Source organism: Pseudorasbora parva, chromosome 7 (assembly GCF_024679245.1).
Source record: "Pseudorasbora parva isolate DD20220531a chromosome 7, ASM2467924v1, whole genome shotgun sequence".
NCBI classification, from domain to species: domain Eukaryota; kingdom Metazoa; phylum Chordata; class Actinopteri; order Cypriniformes; family Gobionidae; genus Pseudorasbora; species Pseudorasbora parva.
This window is the reverse complement of record NC_090178.1, coordinates 9,287,944-9,305,679: the sequence shown is the minus strand read 5'-3', so window position 1 is coordinate 9,305,679 and position 17,736 is coordinate 9,287,944. Positions and strand designations below refer to the sequence as shown.

General features: G+C 39.8%; 2 protein-coding genes across 3 annotated transcripts; one reads left to right on the top strand and one right to left on the bottom strand.

Moving 5' to 3' along the window:
• The first annotated feature begins 363 nt into the window (after positions 1 to 363).
• zgc:101716 (uncharacterized protein LOC492784 homolog) lies at positions 364 to 9,332 on the top strand. 2 transcript variants are annotated; one of them, XM_067448013.1, is made up of 7 exons: positions 364 to 691; positions 989 to 1,045; positions 2,067 to 2,162; positions 2,241 to 2,384; positions 2,889 to 3,175; positions 3,277 to 3,409; positions 9,039 to 9,332. In XM_067448013.1, exons 1-7 carry the CDS (start codon positions 587 to 589, stop codon positions 9,180 to 9,182), a joined length of 966 nt encoding a protein of 321 aa, XP_067304114.1. In that variant the 5' UTR covers positions 364 to 586; the 3' UTR covers positions 9,183 to 9,332. The 2 variants fall into 2 exon arrangements, with proteins under 2 accessions (XP_067304114.1, XP_067304116.1); XM_067448015.1 differs by lacking the exon at positions 989 to 1,045.
• Positions 9,333 to 9,370: 38 nt separating this feature from the next.
• LOC137082677 (protein FAM83A) lies at positions 9,371 to 13,169 on the bottom strand. Its single transcript, XM_067448012.1, has 4 exons — positions 12,472 to 13,169; positions 11,094 to 11,261; positions 10,792 to 10,916; positions 9,371 to 9,877 (listed from the first exon to the last, which is right to left on the bottom strand). The coding sequence occupies exons 1-4, from the start codon at positions 12,979 to 12,981 to the stop codon at positions 9,403 to 9,405; spliced, it is 1,278 nt and encodes a 425-aa protein (XP_067304113.1). The 5' UTR covers positions 12,982 to 13,169; the 3' UTR covers positions 9,371 to 9,402.
• Between the last annotated feature and the right edge of the window lie 4,567 nt (positions 13,170 to 17,736).

The window sequence follows — 17,736 nt, the reverse complement described above, 5'->3', positions numbered from 1 at the left end:
TTTTGTAATTTTTTTTAAATAAACATTTGATTTTCATTATTGTTTATTGATGCACTATAGTAAATAAAAATAATTACACATTTATTATTAAAAAATATCGGTCACCCAAACGGCGTGTCACGTGGAACACGTTGTTTTTCTAAGCGCTGTTACATGATTGACCAAACACAGCCGTTATATATATATATATAACATGCGTTTTTAAGAGTCAGTTTTACATTTGTTTGTATCTGAAATAACTCATTTTGAAAGGTAATGAATGATTACGCTTAGCAAAATGAAACGAATCGTTCTGCGACTCAAATGAGGGATGGCCTTTTTGCCAGTAGTATATTTTTGAGTCACCATGCGCCCTCTAGAGGCAAATAGCTTATGTCTCATTGGGTTCAGTAGAGCTCCCTTCTCATTAAAGGATATTACGTTTTGATATATGAATTAACAAATAAACGAAGTTATCGCCTTTTCGTTGGATTCCTGCATATTACTGTAATGTTTGCGCAGTTGCTGAGGCGATCACGTGTTCCATCCATAGGTTATATCACGCGTTTCATGAGTGTGTGAGGAGAGTCTGACGCGTGTTTTCATCATGGAGATTCTGGGCAGCACTTTTGATGATTCTGTGTTTGAGGAATCACGGAATAGGGTCTCAGCTGCTCTGCCCACATACGAGCCCAAACTCTGCGAACCTCTGGTGGGTATCACACTGAACAAATTTAGGAGACTGTTGATAGCATGGTACAGAAATGGGACATATAAGTTACCCCGCTGTTTACATGGCATGCTACTTTCACTTCAAGTTACTTGAGTTGAAACTAAGTATTGGTAACGTTACCATGTTAGTATAGTATTAGACACAAAGAATTTTGGTCACCGTATTCCTAAATTAAAGATGTGCTGATGTTAATGTAACGTACTATATAACATTAGTTATAATTATATATGATTTATCATGATAATTACCGTATCATTATACCATATAATTATGCAGGTGTTTTTGCGGGGTTCACACGGTCATGGAGTACCTGGGAATGCCAGGAAATGCAAGGTGTGTGTGTGTATTATATATATATATAATGTATATGTGGAAAAATTAAGAGACCATATTCATTTTTATTTATAGTACCAGTCAAAGGTTTGGAAAGGCCTTATGCTATTCAAGTCTGCATTTATTTGATTAAAAATACGGGGGGGGGGGGGGCATAATATTGTCAAATATTACAATTCAAAATAATTGTTTTCTATTTTAATATATTTTATTTCTGTGTTGCAAAGCTGAATTTTCATTACTCTAGTGTCACATGATCCTTCAGAAATCATTTGCTGATTTATTATAAAATGTTGGAAACAGTTGTGATGCTTTTTCTTTTATAACCTATGATACTTTTTTAGGATTCTTTGATGAATAAAACATTTTAAAAAAAAGAACAGCATTTATTTAAAATAGAAATCTTTTGTAACAATATACACTACCGTTGAAAAGTTTGGGGTCAGTGATTGTTTTCTTTCTTTTTTGAAAGAAAATAATACTTTCATTCAGCAAGGATGTGTTAAATTGATAAAAAGTGACAGTAAAGATGTATATTGTTAGAAAATATATCTATTTTGAATAAATGCTGTTCTTTTTAACTTTTTATTCATCAATGAATCCTAAAAAAATATCACATTCAAGCATTGATTATAACTTGGTAATAACAGATCATATTAGAAAGATTTCTGAAGGGTCATTTGACACTGAAAATAAATTTTGCATCACAGAAATAAATAAATCATATTTTAAAGCTCATTAAAATATTATATTGTAATAATGTTTCACAGTATTGCTGTTTTTTTCTATATTTTTGATCAAATAAATGCAGGCTTGAAGAGACTTCTTTCAAAATCATAAAAAGTAGTAATATTTCCAAACTTTTGACCGGTACTGTATATATCCTAGCATTTCCTAGCCTTCCCATACCCCTTACATCATAAATAAAATCCTTATCAGATAATCAGAAAGTTCCTTTTCAGGTATTAAATAAAAAACAACTTCTGGTAGGTCACGTTTTTCTTTGTTTTATTGTATCTAGTGGTTTTGTGCAAATGGAAATGTTGAGGATGCATTAGAAGAACAAAAATCTCTCAAGTTTCGAGGTGATCTGGCCTACAGGAGGAAACAGTACCAGGTATAAAGAGCTAAATTCAGCATTTTCTTTCAATGTTATCTGATTCATAAGTTCATTTGTCAGCTGTGTCAATGACAGGCGGCTCTGGATGAGTATGTGTCCTGCCTCTCTCTGGTACCTGAAGGAAACACGTCAGTGAAGAGAGATGTGCTGGAAGGGATCGCACGATGCTGCTGTCATCTGGGGAAAAAAGAAGAGGCTCTAAATGCCTGCGAGAAATTGGTAAATATATTCTATCACTAACTCCAATTTCTGTTTATCCCTTTGCTGATTTAGGATGTTCACACTTCCCTGTCTTTTTTTAAGCTGCCAGCGTCTCTGTTTTATATTATAATCCTACGGAGTAAACTTTTTTGGCAACGTCTTTTTCAGAAACTCAGAGCATCTTTAAGTTGAATAAGTTCAACTTTTTTTTTGGGCTGGGGAACGGCCTATGTCAAAGCACCTTTACAGCTGACCAATGATAAGCCAGTAGCGAGACCAGTCGTTTCCATAAAAAAGAAAATAAATGGACAAGGTTCCTGTAGAATGACTTTTATTTAGTCTAAATATGCCGCAAACTGATCATCATCTAACCGGAGCTCCTTGACTAAATTATTGCAAGCACCATACCCCTTTCCTTCCCCATATAATGTTGTGCACCCATAAACACTGTTGTGAATGACATTCTCCTCCGTTAACTTCACTTGACATTGATCTCCGCACATCTTCCTCTTTTATTGACAGAGGTCAGAAGTATCCAACACCTGTCACCTCACCTGCGTCCTTCAGCTGGAACGGAGTATTCATGATCACTACAGGGAGCTGAAGAACAGCATCTCCAGCCTGCAGCAGCTGGTCTGCCTTCATCCGTATCATCCGTGGCACTGGCTGAATCTGGCCATGAGCTTTCAGAGACTCCTGGAGTCTGATAGCGGTCCAGAGAAATCCAGCACTGAGGAAGAACACAAACAGCAACGGGGGAAAAAGAGCATTTTAGCACTAAAGACCATCATGTGCTTGATTAGAACAAGGTATGTCAACCACTAGAGAACTGGCTATTTATTTATTAACTTTGATGATAACAGATGAACGAATTCACTGCTGAGATTGTTCATCTTGTGATTTGCTTCAGGCTGCTAATTGAAATCCTGCGGATTCAGCAGTTCTCATTCGTACTGGAGAACAGCCAGAAGGCTCTACAAGACATTGAGGAAGCTCTACATGCTCTGCAGCCAACGGAGAAAATGATTCAAACAATCTCTGAGGTCAGGCAACTATGCAACTATAACCACTTTAAAGGGCAATTCCGGCAAATTTTTAAGTTGATCTTGATCATTTTATCTTTGCGAGTAGGGCTGGGTTTCGATTCAAATTTCAAGAATCGATTCGATTACGATTCTCAAGATCTTGATCGATTATCATTATTCGATCCGATCCGATCTTTGAGCTTGAGCATTTTTTTCAGCTGTTACCTGAATGTTACAGGACTGTAGTTATGCAACCTATAGATACTATTATTATAGACATTCAACTGCAAATTAATGGAGTATTGATGGTTGTAAAGAACAACTGTGCGCTGTCCAGCAGCCCGAGTTTACTTGTCTACCTTACTCTAGTATTCTCTGTCCGCCGCGGTAACGAGAGAAGAGGAAGAGTGAGGGAAAACTCGGTCTGTCCGCGGCGCTTCTTCAGCATGGCGGCGCGGTATAGTGACGAGAGCTTTGGCTTGAGTTTGTTTACCTACTCTAGTATTCTCTGTCCGCGGCGGTTCTGGAGTTTTCAAAGCTGCCATGTTCATTGTTTTAATGCCCTTCCACCTCACGCGCATGCGTGAATTCAATGACGCGGCAAATTAATATTCACGGAGAAAATGTAGGCCTATTAAATCGATCCTCTGAGTTACGGATCGATCTTTAGAAATGAATCACTTCACTTTATTAATTAATCACATCACTTTAGAAAATCGATTCAGAATTGGTGAATCGATTTTTTTCAACACAGCCCTATTTGTGAGTACATTCTATAGAACCGGATTGGTCCTTGCAACACGGAGTTATTACAGTTAATGCCCAGAGCCCCCCCTCAGCTAAAACGGCAGCTTTGGGGGCATACACGTAAAGGGTGTCTTTGTGCCTCTTAACAGACACCAAATGCAATATAAATGTCTGTCCAACATGAACAGGACCTTTACATGACAACGAGATGCGTTTAGCCACTTAGCCATTGTTTAAATTCACCTAAACAGTGTGTTAGACGGCTGGCTGTCTCGTGCTGAAGTCCAGTGGGAACTCAGTGGTAGCTGGAAAAAAGGCACATAGTCCAGTTGGGAAGAGCGTCGTGTGTATGAAGAGAGCTCTGCTCATCTGCTCGGCGGTTCTCTGTATCGAACGTTTCCCAAAGAAACGGTTTTCGATTCTGTAGTGCTGATCCGAGAACTGCTGCTCGTTCAGTTACACACACGTGCTCAGTATGTTCATCAGATCTCTCAGCAAAACGTGTCTCAGTTCAGTGAACGGTTGGAGTTATAACATCTACTTCAAGACATTCGTTTATTTATATTCGGAGGGACTGTCACTCATGTCAGAAAGTGAGTAACTAAAGTAACTTGTGTTATCAGCCCTGATCATGAATGAATCATGAATTATTCAGTCCGATTTGGTGAACTGGTTCAACCGGTTCACTAAAAAGAACCGATTAAAAAGAATGATTCGTTCGTGAACCGGACATCACTAGAGTGATGATCCGATCGGGCTCACAAGTGAAGAAGAAATGGTTCACGTTTGTGCCTTTCCGAATTGTGGCAACAGAATGCGAAAATTAGCAGCGAACACTTTAACAAGGATGACTAACTTATACAGACACAACACAGCGGGGCCGAATGAAGAAAAATACCATTCTGTGGTTGAAGACGGGTGCAACCACTGTGGAGGTAATGTAAACTTTATTTATCCTTCCATTTGGGCACACACAGCTTGAGGAAAGATGTACAGTAATGAAACAATCATGCTTTACACACAAGACTCTCTTCCCAACTGGACTGCCTTTTTTTCCGGCTACCACTGAGTTCCCACAGGACTTCAGCGCGAGACACAGCTAGCCATCTAACACACTGTTTAGGTGAATTTAAACAAAGGCTAAGCGGCTAAACGCATGTCGTTGTCATGTAAAGGCCCTGTTCATGTTGGACAGACATTTTAATTGCATTTTGTGTCTGTTAAGAGGCACAAAGACATCCTTTACATCTATGCCCCCATAACTGCCATTTTAGCTGAGTGGGGGCTCTGGGCATTAAAGGGTCATGAAACCCCCCTGCTGCAGCTGTGTTTTTTCACACCTTCGATTTGAAAAAGCTTGTTAAAAGGGGAGTGGTCGACTGTGAAAAGGTGGGATGGTATTGTGTGGAAAGAGGGAATGTTTGCATAAATAGGGGAGTGTCTGTCAGTAGGTGCTGAGCGGTTCTGAGACATGTTCTTGGTTCACGTTGGCATTGTTTACCACAGAGAGATTAAAGGGTCATGAAACCCCCCTGCTGCAGCTGTGTTTTTTCACACCTTCGATTTGAAAAAGCTTGTTAAAAGGGGAGTGGTCGACTGTGAAAAGGTGGGATGGTATTGTGTGGAAAGAGGGAATGTTTGCATAAATAGGGGAGTGTCTGTCAGTAGGTGCTGAGCGGTTCTGAGACATGTTCTTGGTTCACGTTGGCATTGTTTACCACAGAGAGATTAAATGAGGATGTACAGCGAATGAGAGAGCTATGAGTGGCGTGCAGCAGAGATCGCAAATCATTCAGCTCTTCAAAGTTCAAACCAGCATAATTCAGTGAGAAATGAAAACAAATGTTATTCTGCATGACGAAATATTTTGCAAACGTGATAAAACTATATTTGTCCAAATATGCACGCTGTTTGGCAAGATGAACAACGCGCCGACTTGATAAGAGAACGTGAACCACCCAACATGCGATGTGATAAGAGATGTGTAATTCTAGATCGGGGTAAAAGCGAAGAGGTTTGAGACTAGTCTCGACCGCGCATTGCCGTGACGATCCGCGCTGTCTATCACTCGGCAGCTAAATCTATATTTGTCCAAATATGCATCACACTGTTTCACTAAGAGCCCGAACAAATGCGGTTTAGTGCATGGCTGTGACGACAAATAAAACGGAGAGGACGTGGCTTTTGTTTATTAGCCTACAGATTACAGATTGGTTATTTTGCACTCCTGACATAGATAATCAACGCTTGCAGGTTCGGCGTGCGATTCCTCAGGTGAATTTTACTTTACCGAGCCTTTGTAGCAAAGGCTTCCACAGACGGCGCCGGTTACAGCTCGCTCGGCGCCCTTTACGTTACTTCGTATCAGCACAACGCCTAGCTTTCCTCCGTGACTTTTCCGCACGCTGCTTTCAAAACTTCCCCACCATATCTCTACAATAATGATGTAAGACGAGCCTGACAGAAGTGACTGTCTCATGCATATTAACTAAATTATCTTGTATGCATACTACAGCGCAGGGATTGGACTGAATGAGCTTTATGTCATGAATATATATCGAGAATTCCTCAGAGCGGTCGACGTCAGCATGTGCCCAGCTGCCCATACTTGGGCCGAAAAGGCCGTGCCGACGTCAGCATTTGTGACGTTGCTCCGACTAAACTTTTCAAACCGGAAGACAGAAATCGCTCTGAAAAATGCAAAAATAACTATTTTCACATATGCATACCATTAATGAGTACCCTTAGTGTTTTCAATGATGTGCAGCCTATACATATCTGTTTACATCTCAAAAAAAGTGTTTTGGGGTTTCATGACCCTTTAACTGTAATAACTCCGTGTTGCAAGCACCAATCCGGTTCGTTTTTTTTTTTTTCTATAGACTGTACTCACAAAGGTATAATGATCGAGATAAACTTAAAAATTCCCCGGAGTTGTCCTTTAAAAGGTAGGGTAGGCAATTGCTGAAAGGCTAGCATTAGCAAGTTAGCTTTAAAAACATAAGATCCCACCATCACTTCAGAGCATCTCCAAAGCCACGCATGAAGGCACTCAGCAGTTTGCAATGCATCATATGAGACCGGTTAAATGTCCTCATGTCCTAAAAGCACATAACATTGTAATAATAATGAACATAAACAACTTAGAGCTCTTACTAGTACCAGCTGACTGCTGCAGATTCAGTTTGGCATTGATAGTGTTGCCAGAGAAATGCATAAATCAGCTTAGAGTAGAGCGTTATGTTTTTTCTGTATCTTAATTACAGTTACAACATGGCGTGAACGCAGCATAAGCTGGTTGTTTTGGTTCGGGAGCTAGTGTAAAAGGTGGTTGCTGTTTCAGTCGCAGTGCTTGTCTGTGCAAAGGTATGGAAATACATAAGTTGACAGGCAGGTATGACATTTGTATGGAATTTGGTCCTCAGACTTCCACAGAAGATGTATGGACATGTTTTAATATTTAGACCACTTCTATTAGGCTATTGATTGCTATCAGGATGGGAAAAGAGTTAAAAGAAGTATAACAAGAAGTGTTTACGAGTACCTATAGATTAGTATTGCATCCTTCATATCTCCGAAAAGTATTTAGTTTTATCATATTTATAAAAGAAATATAGGCTGTACCGAGTCTTTCTGGAAAAAAACGAGCGCCTGGAGGCGTATCGTGTGGGCGGAGCTAAAGAATGATGAGCGCGCACAAAGCAGTGACGTCCTCAAGCGTGGAGAAACCCATGGCTATCGATCTCAGCTAATACAGATATGATCCAGAATCAGATCCGGAGGCTGAAATAAATTGAACAGGAGAAACGGCAACAGCAGGACGTCCGTCTCTGTGGTATGTACTGTATTTAGAGGCCTGTCAACATTTGTGTGTGTTTACTCGCAGTTTATGAGGACATGATTCGGTTTATGGACTATTATATGCGACTAAACCTTCGCAGTAGCAAGCAAAACGGTTTTGCACGTCAGACTAGTGTAACGTTATACATAGAATAACAATGGAGTCCGTTAGCGCATCTGAATGATGAAGCACGCGATCGTGTCGTTCACTGATGTTTACTCACGCGACGATAGCCAACAGACATTTGAAGCCGTTTTACTCACCGACTGCTTCCAAAGCAGGACCGAACCTTCATCGCTGGGACCGCTCCATCAAAAACACACTTCTTTGGTATGATTTCATGAAGTCCTGTGACAGCAGTGAACGGTGGAGATCCACTTTGCGACGCGACTGAAGCGATGCTTTGAAGCTTCCCGTCATTTCTGCGTTTAAATCGGTTCAAATGCAGCGCTGCCTTCCCGGAATGCTGTGCTGAAGCGTTGAAGTCGCTTGATGTCACCCATAGGAATAAAGTGGAGCGCGGCGCGGACTATAACCGACATAAGTGTTCACGGACGACTGGATCTGCAGCTGAGAGCAGTGTTTACGGCCGTGCATTTCCTCTCTCGCTCTAGTCACGCGCGCACCCTACCGGGAGAAGAGCCCGTACGGCCCATACAAGGACCTTCCGCTCTATCGACGTCAAGCCGACCCATACTCGAAAAAAACTCTCCGAAACTTGTGAGAAACCGGAAGGAGTATTTTTGACACAGAAATACTCCATCAAACGCCCAACATTAGTTTTTGAAACTTTGTCTATGTTTAGGATGGGAATCCAAGTCTTTAACAGTGTAAAAAGCTCAGTATGCATGAAACAGCATTTCACCCCCCTTTAAACATTTTAGTGACAGTGACAATATAAAAGTCAAATATTTAACCTTTTTTATTCAGTTATTTAATTTACCAAGCAATATGATGTATACATAATGTAAGATTTTAAGAAGGTGTTACTTATTCCTAAAATCTTTGTTTTGAACATCCACATTAGAACTGATTTTATTTGTTCTGATTAATAACTAGGTGATGGCAGAAGACCTCAATCCGGAGAGAATGAGGGAGGAAAGCCAAGATGGAGAGAGTTTATCGGGCCTTTATATTAAAGACTTTGATGACAGGTGGTGGAACAAACTCCACACTAAACTGCAGGAGGAGACGGCAGCTTGATCCACACACAGAAAGCTGGAGGAGAAATATGAATTATATGGATATTGTGACTGTACTTGTATAAATGTCTTTTATTGCAGTTGAATGCTTTTACAGTTACAAAGAACAATAAAGTTGAAATTCTTTAAATAAAGTTGCTACATCTGCTCATTCAAGGAATAAGCATATATTTATTTACAGCATCACTGTTTACTAAAACTAAGCATCACTATAACCTTCTCTAGCTCCAGTGGGAAGCTTCAGGAACATCTCTGTTGATGTGATTGCCCTGTTTTGGGCACCAGTGTTGGCTTCTCATATTATAATCTTTGAAGAGGTGGGGCTGACAAGCAATGGGATGATGGATTGTGTTCCTCCGGGGAAGCCATTGAAATCTTTTTGGTCCAGTGACGCCTGGATAGCTGATCTGTTTGACCAGGACAGGAGGTGTCTGGAAACTTGGCATACCCGGCTTGCACCACTTCTGTTGGTGGTGGTCGGCAGCATTCCTGTGAAACCCTGCTGGCCACGTTGGGATCTGGAGTCTCTCAAAGGGTAGGTGGAGATCAGCAGGATTTGATGTGTGCCAGAAATATCCTGGCACTGGCTTAGAAAGTGCGTAGAGTCTGCGAAACTCCAGGTCGAAAGGTTTAACCCCGCTGCCTTTGAAGAGTACGGCCAAGCTTCTGTGCACCTGCCAGGACAGCCAGGTGAGACTGTCACAGGGTTAAAGAGGAATCAGTGAAAGAACTCACAACCAAGAGAGGTAAAGGTGAAGTTTCTGCATCACTAGCAGCACTAAATGGAGGGGCAATCGAGATAAATGCTGGTTTACACCTGGTAGGCTGATATTAAGAAGTGTTTCGGTCAGTCGGATTACAAGTGGACAATGCTAAATACAGGTGTAAACGGGGCCTAAAACGTTTTGCGCTTGTCCACTTTTGTCCGTAGGCAGTCAAAATGCATTTGACCGGATGGTTTTCATAGTGTTAACACTCATGTGATCGAATGCATTCAAAACAGCCACAAAAGACTGCCTACTGACCTAATGTATAATAATTGTGGGAAGCTCGCTAAATAGCTATAATACACATTGTTGGCTGGAGACCCAATTTTGGTTTGAATATGAAACGCGTACCAAGCACACAATTCTCTCACCATTCCTGATTTATAACACACACACACACACACACACACAGCGTTCGGCTAGTTTTGCGGATTAAAGCGTGAGGTGTAAACGGCCCAACCCAAGTTTGAGGTAGCCTACACGCTATTTGGCAGACGTGAGTATTTGCAATTATTATTTTTATTTTATTTTTGCATTATTTTTTTCATTTGTGTTTGATGCTGCTTGTGGTGCAGAAATTGACCACGTCTAGCTGTAACTCTAAATGTTGTGATTGGAAAGTTAAGAGCTGCTACTCAAAAGAAAAAAAAATCTATATTGTATCATAATTCAAGGGAACGTGTTTATGCTATGAAGGACTCGTCATTTTATTTCACTTATAATGTTTTGGACTAATGAATTTCTAAAAGTACAAATATTACTGTATTATTCTCTCAATTATAAAAAAAAAAAACAGCATGTAATTATAACTAGATTAAAGTTGCAAACTAATCTAGATGATACCTGTACGAGCCGACCAGCACTTTTGTGCAGTCCACAATGATGAACTTCTCTCTCATCTGTCCAGTGAACTTTCTGCCCGATTTGGCACAATATGTCTCACCTTGAACGCTTCGAATAGACATTCTCTGTATGAGGAGATGAAGACAAAGAGTTAAAAATACATGCAAACACACTAAATACAAGGAACTCATCCACTTGTTTATTTTCGCAGAACTGATAGAAATGTTGCGTATTTTCAAATAACATTTTGTGGTATATACAACAGCAAATATAAGGGCTCTGAATAGAATATAATCACTTACAGAAAGGTGTGACTTGTTGATTTTTACAGTTTCACACATGTCCTGAAACAGCTGAATATTGGTGTGGTCCAGGAGGAGATAGACGTACACATTGCGCTTTCTTGTTGCCTCCAGTATGTCACAGAAAATCTCCACATCGCTGAATGTGTCCATAACGATCGCCAAAACCTTAAATAGGCGTAATTTAGGCAGCATATATTACATTGTAATAGTGTGTTTTTAGACTTTTGCATAGTAAACAAAAAAAAAAAAGATATAACATAGGGCCTGAAAAAAGGATACAACATAGGGCCTGTTTTTTCCTTTTTCTTCAACAGATTAAAAGTGGTGCTCTAGCTTTAGAATTTATGTCAGCTTAAAAACTTTCAAGGGTTCTAACAATTGAACAGTTACAAATGCATTATTATTAACAATTTAACAAACTAATTAACATTTATTTGAAAAGTCTCATTTGTGTTAAAAGAAAATTGTGCCATTTTCTACAGATAAAAACAACCATCAAGATTAGATCATTTATAATACATTTATTAAAGGGTTTAGGTCACCCCAAAAAAGAAAATTGTCATTAATTACATACCCTCATTTCTTTCCAAAGCCATAAGAATTTTTTTCATATTTGTAACACAAAGAAAGATTTTTTATTTTTTTTATTTTTGTGAAATCTGAGAGCAGTCCTCAGTCCTTCTATTGACAGCTGCCACTTTCAAGACATCATTAAAGTAATTAATGTTACTTCAGTGGTTAAACCTCTATTTTATTAAGTGCTTTTGCACAAAGAAAGAAAATGAATTTAACAATATGTACAAAATATCAATCTCAAACGCACGTTCACGCAAAGTCTGCTCTCATGTCATCACAACATGCATGAACGCGCTGTGCTCTTCTTGTGAATGCGCGTTAGAGATAGTGGTAAATTATATAATTTTTTTGCACAAAGCACACGGCATTTCATAAAACTAAGGATAAACCATTAGAGTCACATGGATAACTTTAATGATGTCTTTCAGGGCTTGAAAGTGGTTGTTGCATAGCTGTCAAAGGAGGGACAGAAAGCTCTCAGATTTCATCAAAAAGATCTTCATTTGTGTTCTGAAAATAAATGAAAGTCCTACGAGTTTGTAACAACATGAAGGTGAGCAAATTGTGACAATTTTCAGTGTTGGGGGAACTAACTCTTTAATAAAAACCTTAATATGATGGAGAATAGTCAGTGAAACATGGAAACAAAAAAACATGCAGTTTGTGCCATTAATACACAAAAATAAAAGGTTTTTAAGTGTTTGCACTGTGCCTCTTCCTTGCATCACAAAATTAATATTTAAAACAATAATGGCAGTATACAATCTAAAAATGTTGCTATCAAATGATAGGTTCTTACGGTAGTTGCTTGCCTGATGAGTTCCCGCAGCAGGTCTTTCATGGATGAGGATTTCGCTGACTGGAAGAACACTTCCACACTAGGAATCCCTTGCAGATGGTAACTCCAGTCAGCCACCGGCCAGCCGTAATCAAGAACTGGAGGTTCACTCTCTGTGACTGCAGGAAAGTATGTCTCAGAAGAAACCGATGGAGAACTGGACATCTCTTCATCCCTGTCTGCCTCTTCGTCATCATTGAGAGGCTTTGTAATGTTGTTTAAGATGTACGTTTTCTCCTCCGCAGACAGGAAGTTTGCTTCATTCTCTTTGATCAGCACTTCCTGGTATCCCTCAAGCCCTTTGTCCAGGAGAGCATCCATAGCCAGTCGTGTGCTTTCATTGTGACTCAGATCCAGTGAAGACACCTGAGCGTTTGGGTTTCTCATCTCCTGAACTCTTCTTCTCATTTTTCCCATCAGCTTCGACTTCAGGTAGCACCGCACAGACAATCCATTACTTTCAAGGTTCATGTTGATCGCATACGAGTCCTCGACTGACAGTTGACTGGTTGACTCTTGCCCACTCAGCTTTACTTTTCATTGTCATCGACTTTTTCACTTCTAGTCATCATTCATGCTTCGCAAAGCCAGGCGTTCGTCCATTCAGGTGATCATCAAATGTTCACAAAATATTCTGCGAGACATTCATGCACAGTGCGTCTTTTTATCAGCAGTGTAGGCATTTCATGGCACAATGAGCGTTTCTGAACCAATTTGTCATGTTTTCATGATCTGTGAGCTTAAATGTGAACGTTAGTGCTGCCCTAAGGCTCTGTGGAAAATAGTTTGTGGCTCCTCCTCAGATTAAAGGGAGCAGGTAGCCGCATTCACAGATGGCTTTACCCGCCGGCATTAGTGGGTGGGGTCGTGTGGTTAGCAGGTGAGTTGTTGAGTGAATAATGAGAATGAAGTTCCTGTTTCCCATCACAGAAATGAAATGGCGTGAGTGGCAGGGATGGAGATACGTCTGTCAAATTCACTTCACCCTTGCTTCACTAGACTTGAGGAACCAACAGTCCTGTTCTTGTTTTCTTGACTCACCTTGTTTTCATGTAACTGCGTAATGGCTTTGTAGAGCACTTGTTATATTGAAAATTCAGTTTTGGTTATTTAAGAGGTAATTCTAAACCTCAAACACCAAGTATAAAACTTCAGCATACATTTTCCCGCAATATTTGTGCTACATACATAAATAAATGATACCGCAAAACATTGTGGCTTATTGAAGAAAGAGGCATTATTACTTTCTGATCACAATTGCAGTTAAATGGATAGTTCACCCAAAAATGAAAATGTGATGTTTATCTGCTTACCCCCAGGGTATCCAAGATGTAGGTGTGTTTGTTTCTTCAGTAGAACACAAATGAAGATTTTTAACTCCAACCGTTGCCGTATAATGCATATCAGTGAGGTGCTTTCTCATTGCCACTATGAGATTAAAAAACACATAGACACACGAATCTATATTAAGCCCTGTTGCGACACATTGAGGTCTTAAATGCTGTTGCTGTTTCATGCATACTGAGCTTTTTACACTGTTAAAGACTTGGATTCCCATCCTAAACATAGACAAAGTTTCAAAAACTAATGTTGGACGTTTGATGGAGTATTTCTGTGTCAAAAATACTCCTTCCGGTTTCTCACAAGTTTCGGAGAGTTTTTTTCGAGTATGGGTCGGCTTGACGTCCACCGGGCGGAATGTCCTTGTATGGGCCGTACGGGCTCTTCTCCCGGAAGGGTGCGCGCAACTGAGGCGAGAGAGCAAATGCACGCCCCATAAACACTGCTCTCAGCTGCAGATCCAGTCGTCCGTGAACACTTCTGTCACGCCGTGCTTCACTTTATTCCTATGGGTGACATCAAGCGACTTCAACGCTACAGCACTGCATTCCGGGAAGGCAGCGCTGCATTTGAACCGATTTGAACGCAGAAATGACGGGAAGCTTCACAACATCACGCTTCAGTCGCGTCACAAAAGTGGATCTCCAGTGAACTGCTGTCACTGGACTTCACGAAATCAACAGTTACCAAAGAAGTGTGTTTTTGACGGAGTGGTCCCAGTGATAAAGGTTCACGGTCGTGCTTTGGAAACAGGCGGTGAGTAAAACTGCTTCAAATGTCTGTGTTGTTGGCTATCATCGCGTAAGTAAACATCAGTAACGACACGATCGTGTATAACGTTAGTTAATTTATCAATAGAGCATGCGATCTATGGTGTGTGTTTAAATCCATTTGTTTAGCTGACCACTATAGGTGTCAGTTTGATTATTGTAAAACCACCCAAACATAAACCTAGCGTTCTCACAAAGCGTGCTTCGTCATTCAGATGCGCTTACGGTTACTCCATTGTTGTTCTATATATAACGTTACACTATTCTGACGTGCAAAACCGTTTTGCTTGCTACTTCTAAGGTTTAGTTGCATACAATAGTCCATAAACCGAATCATGTCCTCATAAACTGCGAGTAAACACACAAATGTTGTCAGGCCACTAAATACAGTACATACCACAGAGACGGACGTCCTGCTGTTGTTGCTTCTCCTGTTCAATTTATTTCAGCCTCCGGATCTGATTCTGGATCATATCTGTATTAGTTGAAACGCTGATTGATAGCGTTTTCTTCTCCACGCTTGAGGATGTCACCGCTTTGTGCGCACTCGTCATCCTTTAGCTCCGCCCACACGATACGCCTCCAGCCGCTCGTTTTTTTCCGGAAAGACTCGGTACAGCCTATCTTTCTTTTATAAATATAATAAAACTAAAGACTTTTCGGAGATATGAAGGATGCAATACTACTCTATTGGTACTCAAGATTGACATGAGATTGAGTGTTTTTTTACCTCATATCAGACGAATCTCATCCAGTATTGCCAATGCCATTACTTTTGCTGAAGGTCAAAATAATGGCACGATCATGGATATGTGTACATAGATGCCTCATTCGACCGATCTGTGCATGCACTAATGAGGAGTCTATATAAATATATATCTATGATTGTGCCTGGTTTTTGACCTTCTTCGGCGGAAGTAATAGTGTTGGGAATCTCTATTATATGAGATTTGTCTGATATGAGGTAAAAAAACATAAATACTGTTCAGTATAAACATAAATATGGATTCATATGTACAGGTGCTGGTAATATAATTAAAATATCATCAAAAAGTTGATTTATTTCACTAATTCCATTCCAAAAGTAACATTTTCTATATTATAATCATTTATTACACACAGACTGATATATTTCAAATGTTTATTTCTTTTAATTTTGATGATTATAACTGACAACTAAGAAAAATCCCAAATTCAGTATCTCAGAAAATTAGAATATTAAGACCAATACAAAGAAAGGATTTTTAGAAATATTGGCCAACTGAAAACTATGAACATGAAAAGTATGAGCATGTCAATACTCAGTTGGGGCTCCTTTTGCCTGAATTACTGTCGCAATGCGGTGTGGCATGGAGTCGATCAGTCTGTGGCTCTGCTCAGGTGTTATGAGAGCCCAGGTTGCTCTGAAAGTGGCCATCAGCTTTTCTGCATTGTTGGGTCTGGCATATCGCATCTTCCTCTACACAATGTCGATAGATTTTCTATGGGGTTAAGGTCCGGCAAGTTTGCTGGCCAATTAAGAACAGGGATACCATGGTCCTTAAACCAGGTACTGGTTGCTTTGGCACAGTGTGTAGGTGCCAAGTCCTGTTGGAAAATGAAATCTGCATCTCCATAAAGTGGGTCAGCAGCAGGAAGCATGAAGTGCTCTAAAACTTCCTGGTATACAGCTGTGTTGACCTTGGACCTCAGAAAACACAGTGGACCAACACTAGCAGATGACATGGCACCCCAAACCATCACTGACTGTGGAAACTTTACACTGGACCTCAAGCAATGTGGATTATGTGCCTCTCCCATGTTCCTCCAGTCTCTGGGACCTTGAGTTCCAAAGGAAATGCAAAAGTTACTTTCATCAGAGAACATAACTTTGGACCATTCATCAGCAGTCCAGTCCTGCATCCAAGCCTTACATCACCAAGTACAACTCATAGTGTCAGATGCAGTGGTGTAAAGCATACTCTGGTTTCGGCGGTTGCCAGGAGAACGGTACTTGCCTGCATTGTGCAAGTGTAAAGTTTGGTGGAGGGGTTATGGTGTGGGGTTGTTTTTCAGGAGTTGGGCTTGCCCCCTTAGTTCCAGTGAAAGTAACTCTTAATGCTTCAGCATACCAAGACATTTTGGAATATTTCATGCTCCCAACATTGTGGGAACAGTTTGGGGATGGCCCCTTCCTGTCCAACATGATTTCACACAAGTGCAAAAAGCAAGGTCCATAAAGACATGGGTGAGCGAGTTTGGTGTGGAGGAACTTGACTGGCCTGACATAAACCCAATAGAACACCTTTGGGATCAGGATCATCTCAGAGCTGAGACTGTGAGCCAGGCCTTCTTGTCCAACATCAGTACCTGACCTCACCAATGTGCTCCTAGAAGAATGGCCAAAAATTCTTCCATAAAGAAATTTAACCATAAACACACTCCTAAACCTTGTGAAAAGCCTTCTTAGAAGAGTTGAAGCTGTTATAGCTTCAAAGAGTGGGCAAACTCCATATTAAACCCTACAGATTAAGAATGGGATGTCATTAAAGTTCATGCGCATGTAAAGGGAAGTGTCCCAAAACTTCTGCCAATATTGTGTATCTATTGTCCAGAATATCAGAGACAGGTTTTAAGTGGGCTTTTACATGGTTCTACAAAACTGAACATTTAAAACCAATGTCATAAATAGGGAAGAAAAGAAAATCCCATACAATATAAAAGCTTGCAAAAAGTTACAATATTTACAACCTCACCTAAATGCATAAAATAGTGCATTTTTTTTTGCAAATCTGGTAGTGTGCAGGATTTTGTTGATAAAAAATATATAAATTAATACATGTAAATATATATATTTAAAATATATTCCTAAATAAAAAAATTTGGAAGATATGACAAGCCCGAAAATTAAAAAGTAAAAAATATAAAAATATTAATTAACAGCACATGCAAAAAAACAAACAAAAAAACACTTTAGTTGCATCTGACAATGGTGGTTCTCAAATAGGGTTTAAATATGTGATGAGTAGTTAAACAAAAAGAAAAACCTCCCTAATAATATATTCCTGAGTATAGAAATATATATATAGAGCTCTTTTTTAATCTTTTTTTTAAAATTATTATTATAATTAATTAT

Bases quoted from the DNA above. Each gene is read 5' to 3' on its own strand.
- zgc:101716 (XM_067448013.1), top strand. From the start codon at position 587: ATGGAGATTCTGGGCAGCACTTTTGATGATTCTGTGTTTGAGGAATCA. The intron at 1,046-2,066 runs GTGTGTGTGTGT...TATTGTATCTAG, and splicing joins GGAATGCCAGGAAATGCAAG to TGGTTTTGTGCAAATGGAAA. The intron at 2,163-2,240 runs GTATAAAGAGCT...TGTCAATGACAG, and splicing joins ACAGGAGGAAACAGTACCAG to GCGGCTCTGGATGAGTATGT.
- LOC137082677 (XM_067448012.1), bottom strand. From the start codon at position 12,981: ATGAACCTTGAAAGTAATGGATTGTCTGTGCGGTGCTACCTGAAGTCG. The intron at 10,917-11,093 runs GTAAGTGATTAT...CTCCTCATACAG, and splicing joins TCAACAAGTCACACCTTTCT to AGAATGTCTATTCGAAGCGT. The intron at 9,878-10,791 runs GTATCATCTAGA...ACCCTGTGACAG, and splicing joins GTGCTGGTCGGCTCGTACAG to TCTCACCTGGCTGTCCTGGC.